Here is a 19035-nt window from a genome sequence, read left to right as displayed (position 1 = left end):
TTAGTCCGTATGAAAATCTATGAAATTAATCTATAGGTCTATATCTATAAAAAAAAAGGCAAGATTTGTCGCTCAAAAGTCGCGTGGAAACGCGGAAGCAATAGGAAGGCAGGAGAAATGGTGAACGACAGAGAGTAAATAGCACGAGAGCTTGACTCTGCTCGTTATAATTTTTCAATAAAAAATTTATTCGTAATTAAATCGAATTAGGGATTAAATGATATACATGCAAAGAAATCGCGAATCTTTCTTTTCTCTAATACTCTTCCTTGACATATTTATATATATGTATATACTCTGCAAATTTTACGCTCTCTTTACATTTCTTTTCACCTTCTCCTGTAACTATACACGAAAATTGTTATTAAAAGGCTCTCCGATACAGTGACATGTACCGTTCAATTTTCTAAACACTAAACATACAAACGTTAAAAATCATGATATACGATAACTTGCGGTAAAAACATAATAAAACGCTTATTTTTATTTGGATCATTATTAGCTATGGGGGTAAAGTACAGGTTTTCAACGACAATATGTTGGCACTGTCACTTTAGGACGTTTCTTGGATTCCATTTCTGAAAAGAATTCTTTAATATCTTCTTCACGTACGACCTTCTTGTTTTCAGCAAACTTCTGTAAATATTGCATGAGCCGTTCCTTCATATTGTTGTATTCTGTGAACGATATAAACAGTTTAACGTTAATCGAAAGAGAGATTTATTTTTTGAAAGATTTAACGTTTTCGAAAACATTTCATTAGAATAACTACACAATCTCTGTAATTTTACCTTCAATCGCTGTTAACTTTTGTACGTGCCCCATGCTGGCAAGAGCCTTCATGCCTTTCTCATATTGAGATTCCTGTTTGTTCATTTTGCCCGCTTCCTCATACGCTTGTACGCTGTCTTTTGGGTCGAGTAGAAACGCAACGTCTTTTGCACTATACAACTGTAATAATAGTAAAAAAAAATACGATAAAAGACTGTCACATACAAAGAAATCTATCTGAGCTTTTAATATAATAATAAAAGTATCTGAAAAGTCGATATCTCACCGATTTGCACTCGTCGCAAGTACACAACGCGGTTCTCCAACCCTCTATCCAAAAACAGCTTCCCTTAGCATCGGCACAGCTATGTTTTGGCATTTGACATCCTTTTGGCAACTCACTGACATCTACCTCCTCGTTTTTCTCAGCTACATCCGCTTTTGCATCGGCTTTCTTTGGGACTGCTAGCAGCAAAATAACATACCAATAAGTTTACAATTAAAGCAACTTTCGGGTGTGATAAAAGTTTTAATAACCTGCATATTTCGTCGCATATTTCCACAGAAAGTTGTGCTCTCTCATACAGCCTGTGCAGATCATTTCATCGTACGCGTTATCTGCTGGCGCGTTGTTGCCGCAATCTAGATGCTGAAGAAAAATTGCATTAGACATAAAAATGTTCAACGTCACAGAAGGATCACCCTGCATTATTTACCTTCAAGTGATACCAATCCTCGCATATTACACACTGCAGCATATCATCTTCATCGCCTTCCGGATCGGGATAAGGTCTCGCACAGGTACAATAAACCCCATCAAAGTTCTGATTGTATTTATTTTCGGTATTGGTAGCGGACTTGAGCTAAAAAGCACAACGAGCAAGGTTAATCGAGGCAAGTATAACTTTATATAAAACATACATCTCATAGAAAACCCATTACCTTCTCTAGATTGCACTGCTTGCCATCAAACTTGGTATTTCCACAGTCGCACCTGAAGTGCCGCTTCGTATACAGCTCCACAAGTTCGTGACCCTCGTGACAGTGAAAGCTGCACGCCAAGCACACGGCAGCTTGGACCTTGTTTGAGCAGCACGTCTTGCACGCGTACAACGCCTGTCTTATGTATCCCTGCGAACAGTCGTTCAAGAAGAACAAAAGCGTCAGCCAAGTCAACGGATGGAGAACGGAACGGGGTGAATCGCGACCCTGTCGCGAGCGAGGTCAAAAGCGGCGTACCTTGCTGTAAGTACAATTCTGGTCGTCGGACGCGCCCAGAACGGCGTACGCGTCCTCCTCGAGCTGGTTTTCCACCTGGAGAACGTCGAGCATCGTGACGGAGCTATCGTCCTCCACGGACTCGGCCAGCTTGTCGGACATGGCTGCGATCTCCGTTGCGAAACGTGGAAGGAAGACGACGATGGCGACGACGATGGCGACGACGAAGGTCCACCCCGCGAGTAGATCGCGGGACAAGGGAATTCGAAATCGGGGCTGTGAACGGCTTCCACGGGCCGCCGAGGGCGCGGAAGGTTAAGATCGAAACTGCGAACTGCGAGCGTCGTACGACTCACGGGCTGACGGCGACGCGTTCGGCGCGACGCATCTTATCGACCTTGCCGAACTTTCGTCCTTTTCCGACGAAGAAACCGCGCGTGCTTCCCGGGCTCTTCCCCTCAACCGCGTCGCATCGGGACGTCAACGGCGATCCTCGTCACGTCGCGGCATGCCGGAGAGAGACGCAATCGCGATTCAAAACCCCCAGGGTCACCAAACGTCCCGTCAAAACGCGCGTACACTCATGGACAAAAAGTGCGCGGCGTTTCCCTCCAACGCAACAACGGACTGCCTGCGCGCGCGCGTGCGCGCATTCGCGTCCAAATGAAAGATATGACAATGCATGCTTTCTCAGGGGACAGATGGAGTTTAGACATTTTATTCGAACGGGATTTAGATTCCAAATCCTTTTTGATTCCGTACTTGTGCGAAATTTGTCGCTCCTTTATCGAGATTATAGTCGAGATTGGTCGGAACGGGCGTCTCCCGACTCAGAATTGTCCAGGGAATGTATACCTCGGGAGCAAATCCGATTCAAAATTTGCGTTCATCCAGGAGATTGTAATCTGAAGAAAGAAATAAAAATCAAATTCGAATTAAATTATCGAAAAAGAGAGAGATATACCTATACATAAGAAAAAAAACTGTGTCGTAATCAAACTCCGATGGAATATTATCGATTACGAATATCGCGTTCCAAAACGCATCCGAGGGGAATGCGCGCGCGCGTTTGAGTTTGAGTACTTATTTGTTTAACACTTGTTTAAAAAAAAATTAATATAATCTATTTTAAAATTAACTACTGACCAGAAGATAAAGAAATTGCTACGCAGCTGGGCTACGAGCAATTTCTTTATATATCGTTCGACGCATTCGCTCGGCTGTTTCGCCGGCTTAAAAACGGGGCCCGCCAAGAAATTTCGATGATTGTCAAAAATCAAACTTACCCAACTCAACGGTCATTACAAAAATTTTAATGTATAGCTCTTGACAAAAAAGATTGGAAATTCCTTCGATCTGTACGTCGGCAACCCAGTATTGTGGCGTCCCCTGAAATATCGTAGACGACTGAATAGAACTAATAGGCCAAATGGTGATCCGATCGATGAATGTATGCCAAATCAATCTGTAAAAAAAAAGATACATTTTTGGATTGATAAAAAGATCAAGAAATATGACGCAAAGAATTTTGAGAATTATTGCAAGTAATGATATACGTGTATTATTACCGTTATTACTACCACAACTCTTATCACTTATATATTATATAAAATATTATTATATAGAGAATATTGTATAGATTAATCGCAATTTTGTTTTTTTTGTACAAGAACAATGTAAAAGTTATTTTTCTAATTATTTTTCAATTATTCTTATTATTATTATATATATATATATATATATATATATATATATATATATATATATATATATATATATGTGAACAGAGATTATACAAGAGAAAGAAATACATGGAAAAATTTTATTAATTCTTCGGAAATACAATAACAAACATTGAAACAAGTAGTTCTTTTTTAAATACGTCGTTGTGATGAAGTTGATTAATTATCTCGATATATCAATAATTATTCGTTAGCATGTTAAACTTATCGCTACGAGAATATAGAATTATAACCGCCGAATGTAATATAACGCAAAATTAACAAAGAAAATTACTGACAATTAATAACAGAACAAATAATGGTAGAAATATAAGAAATCAATGACACAGGACTTTCGTGTGTGTGCGCGCGCTCGCGTATGTCCAAGGTATCTTCAACCTCCACATCGATCCGGCAAAATTTAAACTGAACGGTAGCGTAAACGTACGAATGACAAAAAAATATCGAGCGCGGGTGACTGTACGCGGAAAGTCAAATCCATAACCCTTTGTCGTCTCGACAATTGCTTATACCTCTGAAATTACCCTAAAACTCTTCCCTCGCGTGCGCGTACCTTACAGCGACGTTCCCCGACGACATTACAATCAACGACGTACAGACAGAATTTTTTTTATCTCGTAAGAAAGAAAAGTCGTAGATTTGCGTCACTTTTCATCGAAAATACGTCGAACACACGTCGAAAATTGCGTGCACTTTGAAACGACTCGCAACCCGCGGTGCCGTTCTGCTTCAAACGCAACCCCTTTTTATTCATATGCTGATAGCTTGCCTGCAATCTCGCTCGATTGATTTCAATTACAGCCCGTTTCGACTTGGCTTTGGCCGAACGATACATTATACTGGAGAGGATTGGTTATTAATTTTTCAGAGCCACGGATCGCACGAGTAATAAAATATAAACATTTATGTAGCACGTGATAGCGTTACTTCAAAGTAACGCTATCACGTGCAGTTATCGATAATATTTTTAATTTTTCAGCGTGCATTAATGCAGAAATCGATGTTCATTTTCGCGATGCTTAATGTACCTAATTACCTAATGTGCAATGCGCGGTCGCGAGATAATAAATATTCCGTACAATTGGTATACCGTTATAATAGGTCGATGTATAATTGGTACTGTCGCGTTACGCTAATGTAACCGTTGACATGAACATGTTCACTAATGTAAGTAGTTAAGTTGCAATTCGCTGAGTGGAAGCTTACGACTTCCAACTACAATTTTAGAAATTATGTAGCACTAAAAAGTTATAAAAAATTAAGAGATTTTAATTACTGTCCAAAAAATGTAAATTAGAACATTACTTTATTCGTGAAGTTTATTTCTTCAAATTCATATTAAATTTATTTTCTGCAAACTTTGGAAATGTCTCTACAACTTCTAATAATATTTACAATTATGTATTTTTCGCGTATTAAACTAATATTAATCGTTTTGCTTTTATTCGTAGATCATAAATACTACAATGTCCTATTTCTTCCTGTTGCGATCTGTTGGTGATAAAGACGAATAACGATGAATGCTACGTACATATTTTGTAAACTCTAGCAAAACTTGTAAAATTGTTACGTCATTAACAGGTTATTTTAATTTAGAAAGTAAAATCTTGTATTACTGACACCTTTTATTATTACGTTATTAATGCTTAATAAATGCGTAAACTAGCATATATTAAAACAATAACATACTATATTATCACTGATTATTGCATTTTATCTTTATTTATCTTAAATTATACAGTAACGTTACGGAATAGTAATCAACAAAAATTTAGCAGGTAAACTTACAGAAAGGTGAGGAATGATTCATTCTTCATTTACGCGTGTACTTATCGAGTTTTTCGAATCACACACTGACCTACTAAATGTCAGAGAAAATATGTCAATATATCGTAAATAGACATGATAGCAAGAGAAGTATCCATGCAGCATAGGGGATTGAACGGGACTCTCTTTTCTACAGACGTCTTATACCCTCAGGCTAATCAAAGTTCTAGACATAATCGATACTGTTTCTTTCACGTGCTCCAAGCTATCAACGGTACATCCACAATGTTTCGATCGACAATAAAGGGACTTTCTTATATCATAAGAAAAGAGAATTGTAAATATGTCTGAATTAAATATGAAAAGACGACGCTAATCCTGATGCCATATCTTATGTGACTCGCAACCTAAAACTTCCTGTAAGTTTTTCCGTTCTCTTTGAAGCGCAATTTTTCTTATGTGTCTCTAATTTATCTACAACCTCAACAAATTTGTATTATAGTCCTGTTCCACAAAGTTCTATCAAATAACATCTTAAATTTGCCATTAACTTTTCAAAGCCTCGATGGACGATACGTATCATCATATGGAAATGATAGTCAATAAAAGAGATACTTCAAAGCAACGTCTCAATACAGATTCTCTTTCAATAATCTCACAATATCGGTTCCGATTTTTTAGGTAGAAGGTAAAATCTTTGTCTCTACCTCTGCAGTTGAATGTAAATCCATCGTATCGAACACATCGGAAACGTTGTTAAGTATTTCGCAGAGCGTATAGCTTTCTCTAACTAACATTTTCGCTCTTTTTAATAATCATATTAATAAGCACTAAGGTTTCGGATAAAGCTCTTAAAATAGGAATTATCGCGGGTTATAATATTATATTTTCTCAGTGTTCGTACGGAGTATGGCAATCATTCAAAATTCATTATTATTCCCTAAATAAGAATAAATCATATTATTTTAAATTCCCGTAAGATAAGTCACAATAAAATTACTGTATCGTTACTACTATGTGATTGACAGTTTTAATATTAGATAATTTAACAATTCTAATTTTTTTGTGATCATAGTTTTTAAATGTTAACGCTATTTACACAGACATTGACATCTTGCACATTATTGTATTAGAGAAATTAATTATTAAACAACAATTATTTTTTGTCATCATTAATGCTACAAAAAATTTCAACGTTTGAATTAAGAAATTACAATATTGAGAAAGATGAAAGTCAATAATATTCTATTTTATTAAGAAAGCTGCAATCTCTTCCCTTCGAGAGTTTTAAATCCATTACAAAAATGTAAACTTCTCTGACATTTTAAGAGATTAAACTTTTCCAGTTAAAAACCTTTTCCGTCGACATCTATATGAGTTATTCGATGTAGGTATCACAAAATGATTAATAACCGGTTGGAAGCGTATCGTACATACCAGCGTTTCCAACGGATTGTACTCATTATCTGTGGCTGTTGGTACATGCCCACAAAATCTGGCAAAATCCGATACTATTGGTCCGTTTGTATGCTCTTGGTCATGTCCATGTACGTCACGCTATCCTGGCGTATAAGCTACATCCACAGACATAACTTGGTACTTATGATTAAATACATAGGCGTAGGAACAGGAGCAGTTGGAGCCATTCTCAAGGTAAGTTCAGATGGGATTTATGTACATTTCATCACGTATATAGAGAAACAAGACTAGATAAATATTTTATACAATAAGAGACACGTTAATACATTAATATATTAATGTATTAATATAAAATATATCCATATGTTTCCTTTCTCTTATACAATTTCTTCCTGTATAAATACGTAGAAAAATTAATAGGCCAAGTGCGGCGCGAAAAGAAACTTTACACTCCAATGGTGGTGCGAAAATAGTTATTTGTGTAACAAGTGCGGGAAGTTGAGAATTGGACACGGGTGCGGAGTGGACGCACGAGCCGAAGGCGAGTGCGATCACCCGCACGCGTGTCCAATTCTCAACCTGCACGTGTTACACACCCTATTTTATATTACAAAGTGCGTGGAAAGTGCGGCCCATTGCGCGCGCGCCCTCTGTGCGACGGATGGCCGATTCCACACACGAGAGATTTTCCGCTCGAAACGGTGCGGTAATGTTCTCATTCCCGCACAGTCTCGAAATTCATACTCTAACTAAACTCTAACCGAGACTCTAACGGCGGCGCGAAGAAAAATTCATACCCGAAGTGCGGCGGGGATAAAAATGTATATCTCAAGTGCGGCGAAAATAAAAATTCATACCCCAAGTGCGGCGCGAAAAAAATGTATGCACTAACGACGGTCGATTACAAAATTCATACCCCAAATTCAACAAGGACAAAAAATATCCCAAGTGCGGCGAGGATAAAAATATATGTATATATCGACATTATGCAAATAATCAACCGGATTAATAGTCAAATTAAAACCTCACAACGGAAACAATTTACTTACGCGGTTTCTTTAAAAAACAAATTAAGCACATTCATTAGTGGAACACGTAAATTGCGCTAATGTATCTTCTAATAAATGTCACTTCTTTGCAACGCTCCATATTTTCGAGAGAAAAAAATTTTTATTTAAAATTTAACTATATGACAGATTTAAAATCGTAACATTAAACAGTCTCTATGGAACATTATTGTCTCGTGTAGAGAAAAGATATGCATGTCTGATCTTTTTTTAAGGTGGGAAACTTCCTGCTTAATCGTCGATCTCTGATAAAGTATCACCGGACGCTGAATGATCTTTTCGAAGAGGAACTTGCGCGGAACGAGAAAACACAAACGATAATGCTTTCTTTCCTGCCCACAATGTGCATCATGGCGTATACATATTCTGCCATTATGTTGATATTAGTCTTGGCATATTTTGTGCCTCCATATTTGGTCATAATCCGTGGTCTCTGTCATCTTCGTTTAACTACGAATTACACTCTACCAATCACTAGGGGATACGGACACTTCTGGCCCGTTTCCAACAATTTTTTGTATAATTTTCATCTGCTCCTCGAGACGAGTCTAGCGTCGCTCAGCAGCACAACGGCGGCCAGCGTTGAATGTGCCTTTGGCTTCCATGTCTACCAGTTTGCCTCGACGATGCACGCCATGACTTTCAGACTCACGAATCCATTGCCCAACGAGAAGTTTTCAGACGTTCTAAAAACGTGCGTGGAGAAGCATCAGAAGCTAATGCAATGCCGTGACACTCTGGAGCACAATTATGGGCCTCTTGTATTTTGGCACATTGTCTCCAACGCCGTGCTTCTTTGCTCATTGATGAACGAGGTGATGTCAGTACGTAGATACATTAATGCAAAATTTGACGTTCGATGTCGCAATGCTTAATCCATTGTATTATGCTTAGTTAAAGTCGGCCATGAGATAATAAATGTTACGGTTGTACAATTCGTACCGCCGCGCTGCGTTACGTTAATGTCAGAATAAATTTAAACGTGTCTTGATTTATTTGGAGAACATTTGCGAGTAACAAGTAAATGTCAGATTTCTCGTGGCGCCTTAATATAACTAAAAGTGAAGTAAAATGTCATCTAATATTTTTTGTTCCATTTTTTAAAAAATGGAAATAAAAATTGCGCTGCGCTTGCAAGACTTTTTCAATGGTATAGCATTGCCCAAATATTTTATAACGTAATATTAATTGTTAAACCTTTGGTATAGTCGAGCTTTAACGTTAAGAACTTAACCGAGTTTATGACGTTCGCTTTAATGAAACTGTTTCAAGCGTTTATATACGCATGGTACGGCACTGTCCTCACAAATGCGGTGAGTTTAATGATTTGCTAAAACAATTATAATAACTCAAAATTAAACCTTTCCCATATATGTATGCATACTCTATATGTATATATATATATATGTATATATATATGTATATATATATATGTATGTATACTCTATATGTTTAGAGCGAGGATTTTCGTAAAGGAATATATTTTGGCGAATGGCCTAATTCTGAACTCGATCGTCACGTGAGAACAAACATTATTCTGATGATGATGCAAAAGCCGATGACTATAAACGCATTTGTCACTCCCGTTGAGGTGATCATGTTCACTAACGTAAGCATTATAGTTAAGTTGCAATTCGCTGAGTAAATCTGTATGGAAGTTTATGATTTCCAACTGAAATTGTAGAAATTATGTAGCACTAAAAAGATATAAAGAATTAAGATTCTAATAATATTTACAATTGTGTATCTTTCGCGTATTAAACTAATATTAATCGTTTTACTTTTATTCGTAGATCGTAAATACTACAATATCCTATTTCTTCCTGTTACGATCTGTTGGTGACAAAAACGAATAACGATAAATGCTACGTATGTTTTGTAAACTCTGGCAAAACTTGTAAAATTGTTACGTCATTAACAGGTTATTTTAATTTAGAAAGTATAAAATCTTGTATTATTGGCACCTTTTATTATTACGTTATTAATGTGCTTAATAAATGCGTAAACTATTATATATTAAAACAATAACATACTATATTATCACTGATTATTGCGTTTTATTTTTATTTATCTTAAATGACAGTAACTTTACGGAATAGTAATCAACAAAAATTTAGCAGGTAAACTTACTGAAAGGTGAAGAATGATTAATTCTTCATTTACGCGTGTATTTATTGAGTTTCTCGAATCACACACTGACCTACTAAATGTCAGAGAAAATATGTCAATATATCGTAAATAGACATGATAGCAAGAGAAGTATCCATGCAGCATAGGGGATTGAACGGGACTCTCTTTTCTACAGACGTCTTATACCCTCAGGCTAATTACAAAGTTCTAGACATAATCGATACTGTTTCTTTCACGTGCTCCAAGCTATCAACGGCACATCGACAATGTTTTCGATCGACAATAAAGAGACTTTCTTATATCATAAGAAAAGAGAATTGTAAATCTGTCTGAATTAAATAAGAAAAGACAACGCTAATTTCTCTAATACAATAATGTGCAAGATGTCAATGTCTGTATAAATAGCGTTAACATTTAAGAACTATGATTACAAAGAAATTAGAATTGATAAATTATCTAATATTAAAACTGTCAATTACATAGCAGTAACAATACTGTAATTTTATTGTGACTTATCTTACGGGAATTTAAAATAATATGATTTATTCTTATTTAGGGAATAATTATGAATTTTGAATCATTGCCATACTCCGTACGAACACTGAGAAAACCTTTTCTGTCGACATCTATTTGAGTTATTCCATGTAGGTATCACAAAATGATTAATCACCGGTTGGAAGCGTATCGTACATACCAGCGTTTCCAACGGATTGTACTCATTATCTGTGGCTGTTGGTACATGCCAACAAAATCTGGCAAAATCCGTTACTATTGGTCCGTTTGTGTGCTCTTGGGCTTGTTCATGTACGTCACGCTATGCTTGCATATAAGCTACATCCACAGACATAACTTGGTACTTATGTTGAAATACACAGGCGTAGGAACATCTGCAGTTGGAGCCACTCTCAAGGTAAGAATCAGGAGGGATTTAGGTACATTTCATCACGTACACTGCAAAAAAAAATTTTTAATCAGAAGAAATATTTAGTCCGATACGTTCAACTAAAAATTTTAGTTAATTAACTAAACATTAGTTGTTTCAAAACAAATAAAGTACTATTTCTTCGCCAGTGAGTAATAAAATTAACAAACTCCTTTATTTCGACCGAACTGGCAATTTTTATTTAATAAGCACAACGCGTTTCGACCGAGATTCCGGTCCTTTTCAAGTGCGTACAATACAATTAAACGCTTGCAAAACACTTCATTATACACAATGTGGCAGCAATAAGCCTATACGAACTAAAATACAAAGAAAGTATAATAATTACTAAACTGAAGTGAAATACAAAAAGTATAATACGGAGAACCGTAATATAAAAAAGAGCACCGCTTACATGTTTTGTATGTCAAATGATGATAAAAGATAGACGAGTCATATTAACAAATGTGATGGTCGGTGGTGCGTTCACATTAGATGACAACGGACGACTGAGTGAGAAACAAAGGCAGAGGTAACCGAAAGCGCTTACATTAAATTTATTATTTTGTCATATATAACGGGAAGGTTATTGGTGTCCTTCTGTAAATTAATAGTGTTGTTGTTTTTTTTAGTAAACACTATTTCGGCTATCTCTCTCTTTTTGAAGTGTTTCTCGCTATGTAGAACTTTGGGATGAGACCAATTAAATTCGTGATTGCAAGTAGTTATAGTCGTTTCAACAATTTATTTAGTTTCTTTAATCAAGAATTAATTAATTTAACTAATGTTTAGATAACTAACTAAAATGTTTAGTTGAACGTATCGGACTAAATATTTTTTGGGATTAACAAATTATTTTTCTCAGTGTAGAGAAACAAGATTAGATAAATATTGTATACAATACATGGACATATATAAAATATGTCCATATGTTTCCTTTCTCTTATATAATTTCTACCATTTAAAATTTAACTATATGACAGATTTAAAATCGTAATATTAAACAGTCTCTGTGGAACATTTTTGTCTCGTGTAGAGAAGAGATATGCATGTCCGATCTTTTTTTAAGGTGGGAACCTTCCTGCTTAATCGCCGATCTCTGATAAAGTATCACCGGACGCTGAATGATCTTTTCGAGGAGGAACTTGCGCGGAACGAGAAAACACGGACGATAATGCTTTCGTTCCTGCCCACAATGTGCATCTTGGCGTACACATACTCCGCCATTCTGTTGACATTAGTTTTGACGAGTGTTGTGTCTACATATTTAGTCATAATCCGTGGTCTCTGTCATCTTCGTTTAACTACGAATTACACTTTACCAATCACTAGGGGATACGGACAATTATGGCCCGTTTCCAACAATTTTTTGTATCATTTTCATCTGCTCTTTGAGACGATTGTACCAGTGCTCAGTAGCACAACGGCGGCCAGCGTTGAATGTGCCTTTGGCTTCTATGTCTATCAGTTTGCCTCGACGATGCACGCCATGACTTTCAGGCTCACAAATCCTTTGCCCACCGAGAAGTTTTCAGACGTTCTAAAAACGTGCGTGGAGAAGCATCAAAAGCTAATGCAATGCCGTGACACTCTAGAGCACAATTATGGGCCTCTTGTATTTTGGCACATTGTCTCCAACGCCGTGCTTCTTTGCTCATTGGTATACGAGGCGACGTCAGTACGTAGATACATGAATGCAAAATTTGACGTTCGATGTCGCAATGCTTAATCCATTGTATTATGCGTAGTTAAAGTCGGCCATGAGATAATAAATGTTACGGTTGTACAATTCGTACCGCCGTGTTACGCTTATGTCAGAATAAATTTGAACGTGTCTTGATTTATTTGGAGAACATTTGCGAGTAACACCACGAGATATCTATGACGAGAAATGTCATAGATTTCTCGTGGCCCCTTAATATAACTAAAAGTAAAGTAAAATGTTATCTAATATTTTTTGTTCCATTTTTTAAAGAATGGAAATAAAAATTGCTCTGCGCTTGCAAGACTTTTCCAATGGTACAGCATTGCTCAAATATTTTATAATGTAATATTAATTGTTAAACCTTTGGAATAGTTCTCAAGCTTTAACGTTAAGAAGTTAACCGAGTTTATGACATTCGCTTTAATAAAACTGTTACAATCGTTTATGTACTCATGGTACGGTACTGTCCTGACAAATGCGGTGAGTTTTAATGATTTGCTAAAACAATTATAATAACTCAAAATTTATCCTTTCCCATATATGTATGCATACTCTATATGTATATATATATATATATATATATATATATATATATATATATATATATATATGTATGTACACTCTATATGTATAGTATATATGTATGTATATGTTTAGAGCGAGGATTTTCGTAAAGGAATATATTTTGGCGAATGGCCTAATTCTGAACTTGATCGTCACGTGAGAACAAACATTATTCTGATGATGATGCAAAAGCCGATGACTATAAACGCATTTGTCTCTCCCGTTGAGATGGTCATGTTCACTAACGTGAGTATTATAGTTAAGTTGCAATTCGCTGAGTAAATCTGTATAGAAGCTTATGACTTCCAACTGAAATTGTAGAAATTATGTAGCACTAAAAAGATATAAAGAATTAAGATTCTAATAATATTTACAATTGTGTATCTTTCGCGTATTAAACTAATATTAATCATTTTACTTTTATTCGTAGATCATAAATACTACAATATCCTATTTTTTCCTGTTACGATCTGTTGGTGACAAAAACGAATAACGATGAATGCTACGTATGTTTTGTAAACTTGTAAAATTGTTACGTCATTATTATAACAGATTATTTTAATTTAGAAAGTATAAAATCTTGTATTATTGGCACCTTTTATTATTACGTTATTAATGTTCTTAATAAATGCGTAAACTATTATATATTAAAACAATAACATACTATATTATCACTGATTATTGCGTTTTATCTTTATTTATCTTAAATGACAGTAACTTTACGGAATAGTAATCAACAAAAATTTAGCAGGTAAACTTACTGAAAGGTGAGAAATGATTAATTCTTCATTTACGCGTGTATTTATTGAGTTTCTCGAATCACACACTGACCTACTAAATGTCAGAGAAAATATGTCAATATATCGTAAATAGACATGATAGCAAGAAAAGTATCCATGCAGCATAGGGGATTTAACGGGACTCTCTTTTCTACAGACGTCTTATACCCTTAGGCTAATCAAAGTTCTAGACATAATCGATACTGTTTCTTTCACGTGCTCCAAGCTATCAACGGTACATCCACAATGTTTCGATCGACAATAAAGGGACTCCCTTATATTATAAGAAAAGAGAATTGTAAATCTGTCTGAATTAAATAAGAAAAGACGTTGCTAATCTTGATGCCATATCTGATGTGACTTGCAACCTACAGTTTTCCTGTAAGTTTTTCCGTTCACTTTGAAGCGCAATTTTTCTTATGTGTCTCTAATTTATCTACAACCTCAACGAATTTGTATTATAGTCCTGTTCGACTAAGTTCTATCAAATAACATCTTAAATTTGACATTAACTTTTCAAAGCCTCGATAGACGATACGTATCATGGAAATGACAGATCTCAATAAAAGAGATACTTCAAAGCAACGTCAATACAGGATTCTCTTTCAATAGTCTCTTAATATCAATTCCGATTTTTTAGGTAGAGGGTAAAATATCTCTCTCTCTACCTCGGCGCAGTTGAATGTAAATCTATCGTATCAAACGCATCCGAGACGTTGGTAGGTACTTCAGAGTGCACAGTCTTCTAACAAAAATATTTTCACATTTTAATGTTCATTTTAATAAGAGGTAAAATTTCGGACAGAACTCGTAAAGTTGTAACAATAATAATCGGTATACAAAATTTATTTTCTCGCAACAGTGAAGTATGAATAGTCATATGGTTCACTGCAGTTCTTGAAAATTTTTCTAAAGACGGTTGAGACACACTATTTTAAATTCCCGTAAGATAAAAATCATAATAAAATTATTATAATATTAGTATGTGACTGATAGTCTTGAGATTGGATAACTTATCGATTATAGTTTTTATTTTAATCATGGCTTTAAATGTTAACATTATTTACTGACTGACTAAGCCGTCGACACCTTGCATTATTATACGAAAGAAATTAGTTTGTAAATAATTATTATCATTTTATCATCATTAATGTTGAAAAAAACTTCAGCTTTTAAATTAAGAAATTATAGAAAATATTGGAAAAGGTGAAAATCAGTGACATGTTGTCTCATTAAGAAAGTTCTTCTCATCGACAGTTCTAAATTCACTAATCTAATAACAAAATCTAAATTCTTGCCGTGCACTTAAAAAAATTAAACTTTTCCACTTTCCAGTTCAGAAGATTTTCCGTCTACGTCTCTCATTGAGTTATTCGAAGTGGATATAATAAAATGATTGATAAAGAGTTGCGAGCGTATCGTACGTATCAGCGTTTCCTTCGGATTTTGCTCACTATGTGTAGCTGTTGGTATATGCCCACAAAATCTGGCAAATGTCTGAATTTCGGGGTAGTTGGTGCGCTCTTGGTGATGATCCTTTATGCGACTGTGAGCTTGAATATGTGCTATATCCACAGACATAATTGGGCAATTATGATGAAATGTGTTGGATTTGCAATATCTTCATTTAGCACCATTCTCAAGGTACAAATCAGAAATATCTTGCATTTTATTTAGAAGGAGAGCAAGATCAGAATAATATTTTATATAAGTATATTAATATTTCACAATAAAAAACATATTAATACATTGATATATTCATAAATAAATGGACTGCATTACGTGCTTCAATTATTTCTAAAGATAAATTCTTCTCTACATATGTATTTTAATAAAGCTGCACTCCGATAATCACTGGCAGTACTAAAAATCTATTGTTTACGTCACGTATATTATAGATTTTCAGTATTGGAAGTGAATATCGAAAAGCAGTCTGTATGTATATTGACATTCGTTAAAAGATCAACCGGATATGTCGTCAAACTAAAGATTCGCAACAAAAACGATTTATACAAGATTCCTTAGTAATTAAATTGAAGACGATATATTTAGTGCACTTATATATCGGTTGATTTCGTACTAACCGTTACTTTTTTACATCTTTCATGAAGAAAAAAATTCTTAAGTATATCTTTATTACACCAATAATTAATTAACAATTTAGACTTTATTTTTAATCGACTGCATTGGCTATCGTCATGACAAATTGACGATATTATTTATCGCAATAAATTAAATTATGATGCTTACATATAAGCTTGAAAATTTAGAAAAACCAAAACCCATGCCCCATGGTCGAAATGTCTTGACAATTAATTTAACCAAAACTAATAATCGACTTGTCGTGACGATAGCTAACTGCAGTCAATTAAAAATAAAGTCTTAGTTGAAAAATAATTCTTTATTTGAAATATAAATATATCAGATTTAAAATCGTGATATCAAACGTGCTACGTCACACTCTGTGCAACTTTTTCGTCCCGCGTGAAGAAAAAAAATGCGTTTCTGGTTTTCTTTAAGATTGGAACGTTCCTGCACAATCGAGCGTCTTTGATAAATTATCAACGGACGCTAAATGATCTTTTCGAAGAGGAACTTCTACGGAACAAAAAAATCCGGACGATAATACTTTCGTCCCTGCCCACAGTATACACCCTGGCATACACATATTCTGCCATTATGTTAGCACAGGTGTTCGCATTTTCTATGCCTGCTTATTTATCCATAATCGTCAGTCTTTGTCGTTCCCAGTCAACTACGAATTACAGCCTACCATTCACTAGATACCATTCACTAGGAGACGGATACTTTTGGACGGTTCCGCGCAACTATTTGTATCATTTTCATCTGCTCTTCGAGACGGGCGAAATATCGATCAGCGTCATCATGGGATGCAGCATGGATAACGCCTTTGGCTTTCATATCTATCAATTTGCCTCAGTACTGCACGCCATGACCTTTAGGCTCACGAATCTTTTGCCCACCGAGAGCTTCTCAGATGTCCTAAATTTATGCGTGGCAAAGTATAAGAAACTACTCCCATGCCGCCATACGTTGGAGCACATCTTCGGACCCATTGTTTTATGGCACATTGTCACCAACGCCGTGCTTCTTTGCGCATTGATACACGAGGCGATGTCAGTAAGTGGATACATTCATTACGCGTGTAATATTTTTTACACATGTCCAATATTATTACATTCCGCAAATGTTTCACAATATAATACTAATTGTTAAACATTTGCAACAGTTTTCGGACTTTAATATTTCCAAGATAAGCCCATAATTTGTAATAATTTCTGTTCTTTTTTTTAAGAATAGGAACAAAAATTACGCTATGCGTGTAAAATTTTTTTTATTGGACCCATGTGCAATATTATCACATTCCGCAAATGTTTCATAATATAATACTAATTGTTAAACATTTGCAACAGATTTCGGACTCTAATAATTTCAGCATAGGCGCATCTGTAGCTTACGCTACAATAAAATTGCTCCAAATGTTTATGTATGCATGGTATGGCACACTCCTCACAAATGCGGTAAGTTTTAATGATTTACTAAAACAATTATAATAACTCAAAATAATTTCCTATATATGCATATACTATATTAACTGTATCTATATGTTTAGAGCGAGGACTTTCGTAAAGGAATATATTTTAGCGAATGGCCTAATTCTGATCTGGATCATAACGTGAGAACAAATATCATTATAATGATGATTCAAAAACCAATGACGATAAACGCAATTTTCACTCTCGTTGACATGAACATGTTCACCAATGTAAGTATTGAAATCCTAATCGATTGAGTACCTAAATTTTTGTGGAACCTTATGATTTTCGACGCAATTGTTTCGAACTTTATAGCGCCATCGCTTTAAGGTAGTTCTTTCGCAGCACCTAGTCAAGTAACAGTCCGTCATGAGCTAAGTAATTGAAAACAAACATATTGCCAAATTCCAATAATTATAAAAATATAAAATATGATTTTACACGCACGATTTAATTGTATTTAATTATTTAATAATTAAAAAAATACCACAATAGTGCGGTTGGACTCGATTTAGGTTAGAATCGAGTCCGCACTACTGTTGTAATATTTTTTTAATTAGTAAATAATTAAATACAATTAAATCGTGCGTGTAAAATCATATTTTATATTATTATAATTATTGGAATGTTGCAATATGTTTGTTTTCAATTACCTCATGACGGACTGTTACTTGACTAGGTGCTGCGAAAGGACTACCTTAAAGTTATATTATTCATATTTCATTTTTCGAAAATTGAAGATTCAAAACTTTAGAGACTGAGAACGCACAAAATGTAAATATGGCAATCTTGAGCAATAAATTAAAATATTTTGCATTGATTCTATCTTTTTAATTACTTTAAATTAAATTTATATTGTAGAATTTATACAGAACATATAAAAATATAAACAATTAAGAGATTTTAATTACTGTTCCGAATATGTCAATTAAAAATTTCTTTTTATCATTGAAGTTGATTTCTTTGAATTTCTTTCGACTTCATTTCTTACAGAGTTTAGAAAAGTCTCTACATCAATTAATAACATTTACTATTATGTACCGTTTACATATTAAACTAATTTTAATCGTTTTATTTTTATTTATAGTTCGTTAATACTACAGTGTCCTATTTCTTCCTGTTGCAATCTATCAGTGATAAAGGCAAATAATGATGAATGCTACATATGTTTTGTAAACTCTGGCAAAACTTGTAAAGTTGTTACGTCATTAATAAATTATTTTAATTTAGAAAGTAAAAATTTGTATTATTGACACCATTTATTACTACGTTATTAATGCTTAATAAATGCGTAAACTATTATATATTAAAACAATAACATACCATATTATCACTCATTATTGCGTTTTATCTTTATTGTATCTCAAATGACAGTAACTTTACGGAGTATCATA

At 34.8% G+C, this 19035-nt stretch overlaps 3 protein-coding genes across 8 annotated transcripts in view; 2 read left to right on the top strand and 1 right to left on the bottom strand.

Moving 5' to 3' along the window:
- Positions 1-164: 164 nt before the first annotated feature.
- Positions 165-19035, bottom strand: part of LOC139815215 (putative E3 ubiquitin-protein ligase UBR7) — a 46227-nt gene continuing 27356 nt past the window's right edge. The window contains exons 1-9 of one of the 5 annotated variants that reach the window (XM_071781978.1): positions 10809-10918; positions 3276-3454; positions 2011-2894; positions 1714-1902; positions 1488-1634; positions 1309-1420; positions 1058-1236; positions 792-951; positions 165-677 (exon numbers count right to left, since the gene is read on the bottom strand). In XM_071781978.1, the coding sequence (XP_071638079.1) occupies positions 526-677; positions 792-951; positions 1058-1236; positions 1309-1420; positions 1488-1634; positions 1714-1902; positions 2011-2151 (1080 nt within the window). In that variant the 5' untranslated portion in view covers positions 2152-2894; positions 3276-3454; positions 10809-10918 and the 3' untranslated portion in view covers positions 165-525. Of the gene's footprint in view, positions 678-791; positions 952-1057; positions 1237-1308; positions 1421-1487; positions 1635-1713; positions 1903-2010; positions 2895-3275; positions 3455-5519; positions 5833-6935; positions 7074-10808; positions 10919-19035 lie in introns of those variants that run through there. The other 4 variants (XM_071781979.1, XM_071781980.1, XM_071781977.1 and 1 more) reach the window with 4 other exon arrangements.
- Positions 5959-18871, top strand: LOC139815437 (uncharacterized). The gene is made up of 11 exons (XM_071782366.1): positions 5959-6179; positions 10763-11024; positions 12106-12714; positions 13114-13221; positions 13399-13551; positions 13736-13790; positions 15490-15728; positions 16605-17225; positions 17519-17626; positions 17719-17871; positions 18729-18871. Exons 1-11 carry the CDS (start codon positions 6064-6066, stop codon positions 18789-18791), a joined length of 2487 nt encoding a protein of 828 aa, XP_071638467.1. The 5' UTR covers positions 5959-6063; the 3' UTR covers positions 18792-18871.
- Positions 6060-10032, top strand: LOC139815214 (uncharacterized). Of its 2 annotated transcripts, none has more exons than XM_071781975.1 (6): positions 6060-6186; positions 6890-7151; positions 8200-8808; positions 9193-9297; positions 9441-9593; positions 9778-10032. In XM_071781975.1, exons 2-6 carry the CDS (start codon positions 6900-6902, stop codon positions 9838-9840), a joined length of 1182 nt encoding a protein of 393 aa, XP_071638076.1. In that variant the 5' UTR covers positions 6060-6186; positions 6890-6899; the 3' UTR covers positions 9841-10032. The 2 variants fall into 2 exon arrangements, with proteins under 2 accessions (XP_071638076.1, XP_071638077.1); XM_071781976.1 differs by having other exon boundaries at positions 6078-6186; positions 6845-7151.

The sequence above is a fragment of the Temnothorax longispinosus genome, chromosome 6, assembly GCF_030848805.1.
Source record: "Temnothorax longispinosus isolate EJ_2023e chromosome 6, Tlon_JGU_v1, whole genome shotgun sequence".
Classification (NCBI taxonomy): Eukaryota; Metazoa; Arthropoda; class Insecta; order Hymenoptera; family Formicidae; genus Temnothorax; species Temnothorax longispinosus.
Note: the sequence above shows the minus strand (reverse complement) of the source record. Positions and strands in the feature narration are given on the sequence as shown.

What these genes read in the sequence shown, in the direction of transcription:
- LOC139815214 (XM_071781975.1), top strand. Translation starts at nt 6,900, where the DNA reads ATGATTAATAACCGGTTGGAAGCGTATCGTACATACCAGCGTTTCCAA. An exon ending in CAGTTGGAGCCATTCTCAAG is followed by an intron (nt 7,152 to 8,199) that starts GTAAGTTCAGAT and finishes TCTTTTTTTAAG; the next exon opens with GTGGGAAACTTCCTGCTTAA. An exon ending in GCACTGTCCTCACAAATGCG is followed by an intron (nt 9,298 to 9,440) that starts GTGAGTTTAATG and finishes CTATATGTTTAG; the next exon opens with AGCGAGGATTTTCGTAAAGG.
- LOC139815437 (XM_071782366.1), top strand. Translation starts at nt 6,064, where the DNA reads ATGGACGATACGTATCATCATATGGAAATGATAGTCAATAAAAGAGAT. An exon ending in AGATGGTCATGTTCACTAAC is followed by an intron (nt 13,552 to 13,735) that starts GTGAGTATTATA and finishes TTTTATTCGTAG; the next exon opens with ATCATAAATACTACAATATC. An exon ending in ACGATCTGTTGGTGACAAAA is followed by an intron (nt 13,791 to 15,489) that starts ACGAATAACGAT and finishes TGATTGATAAAG; the next exon opens with AGTTGCGAGCGTATCGTACG.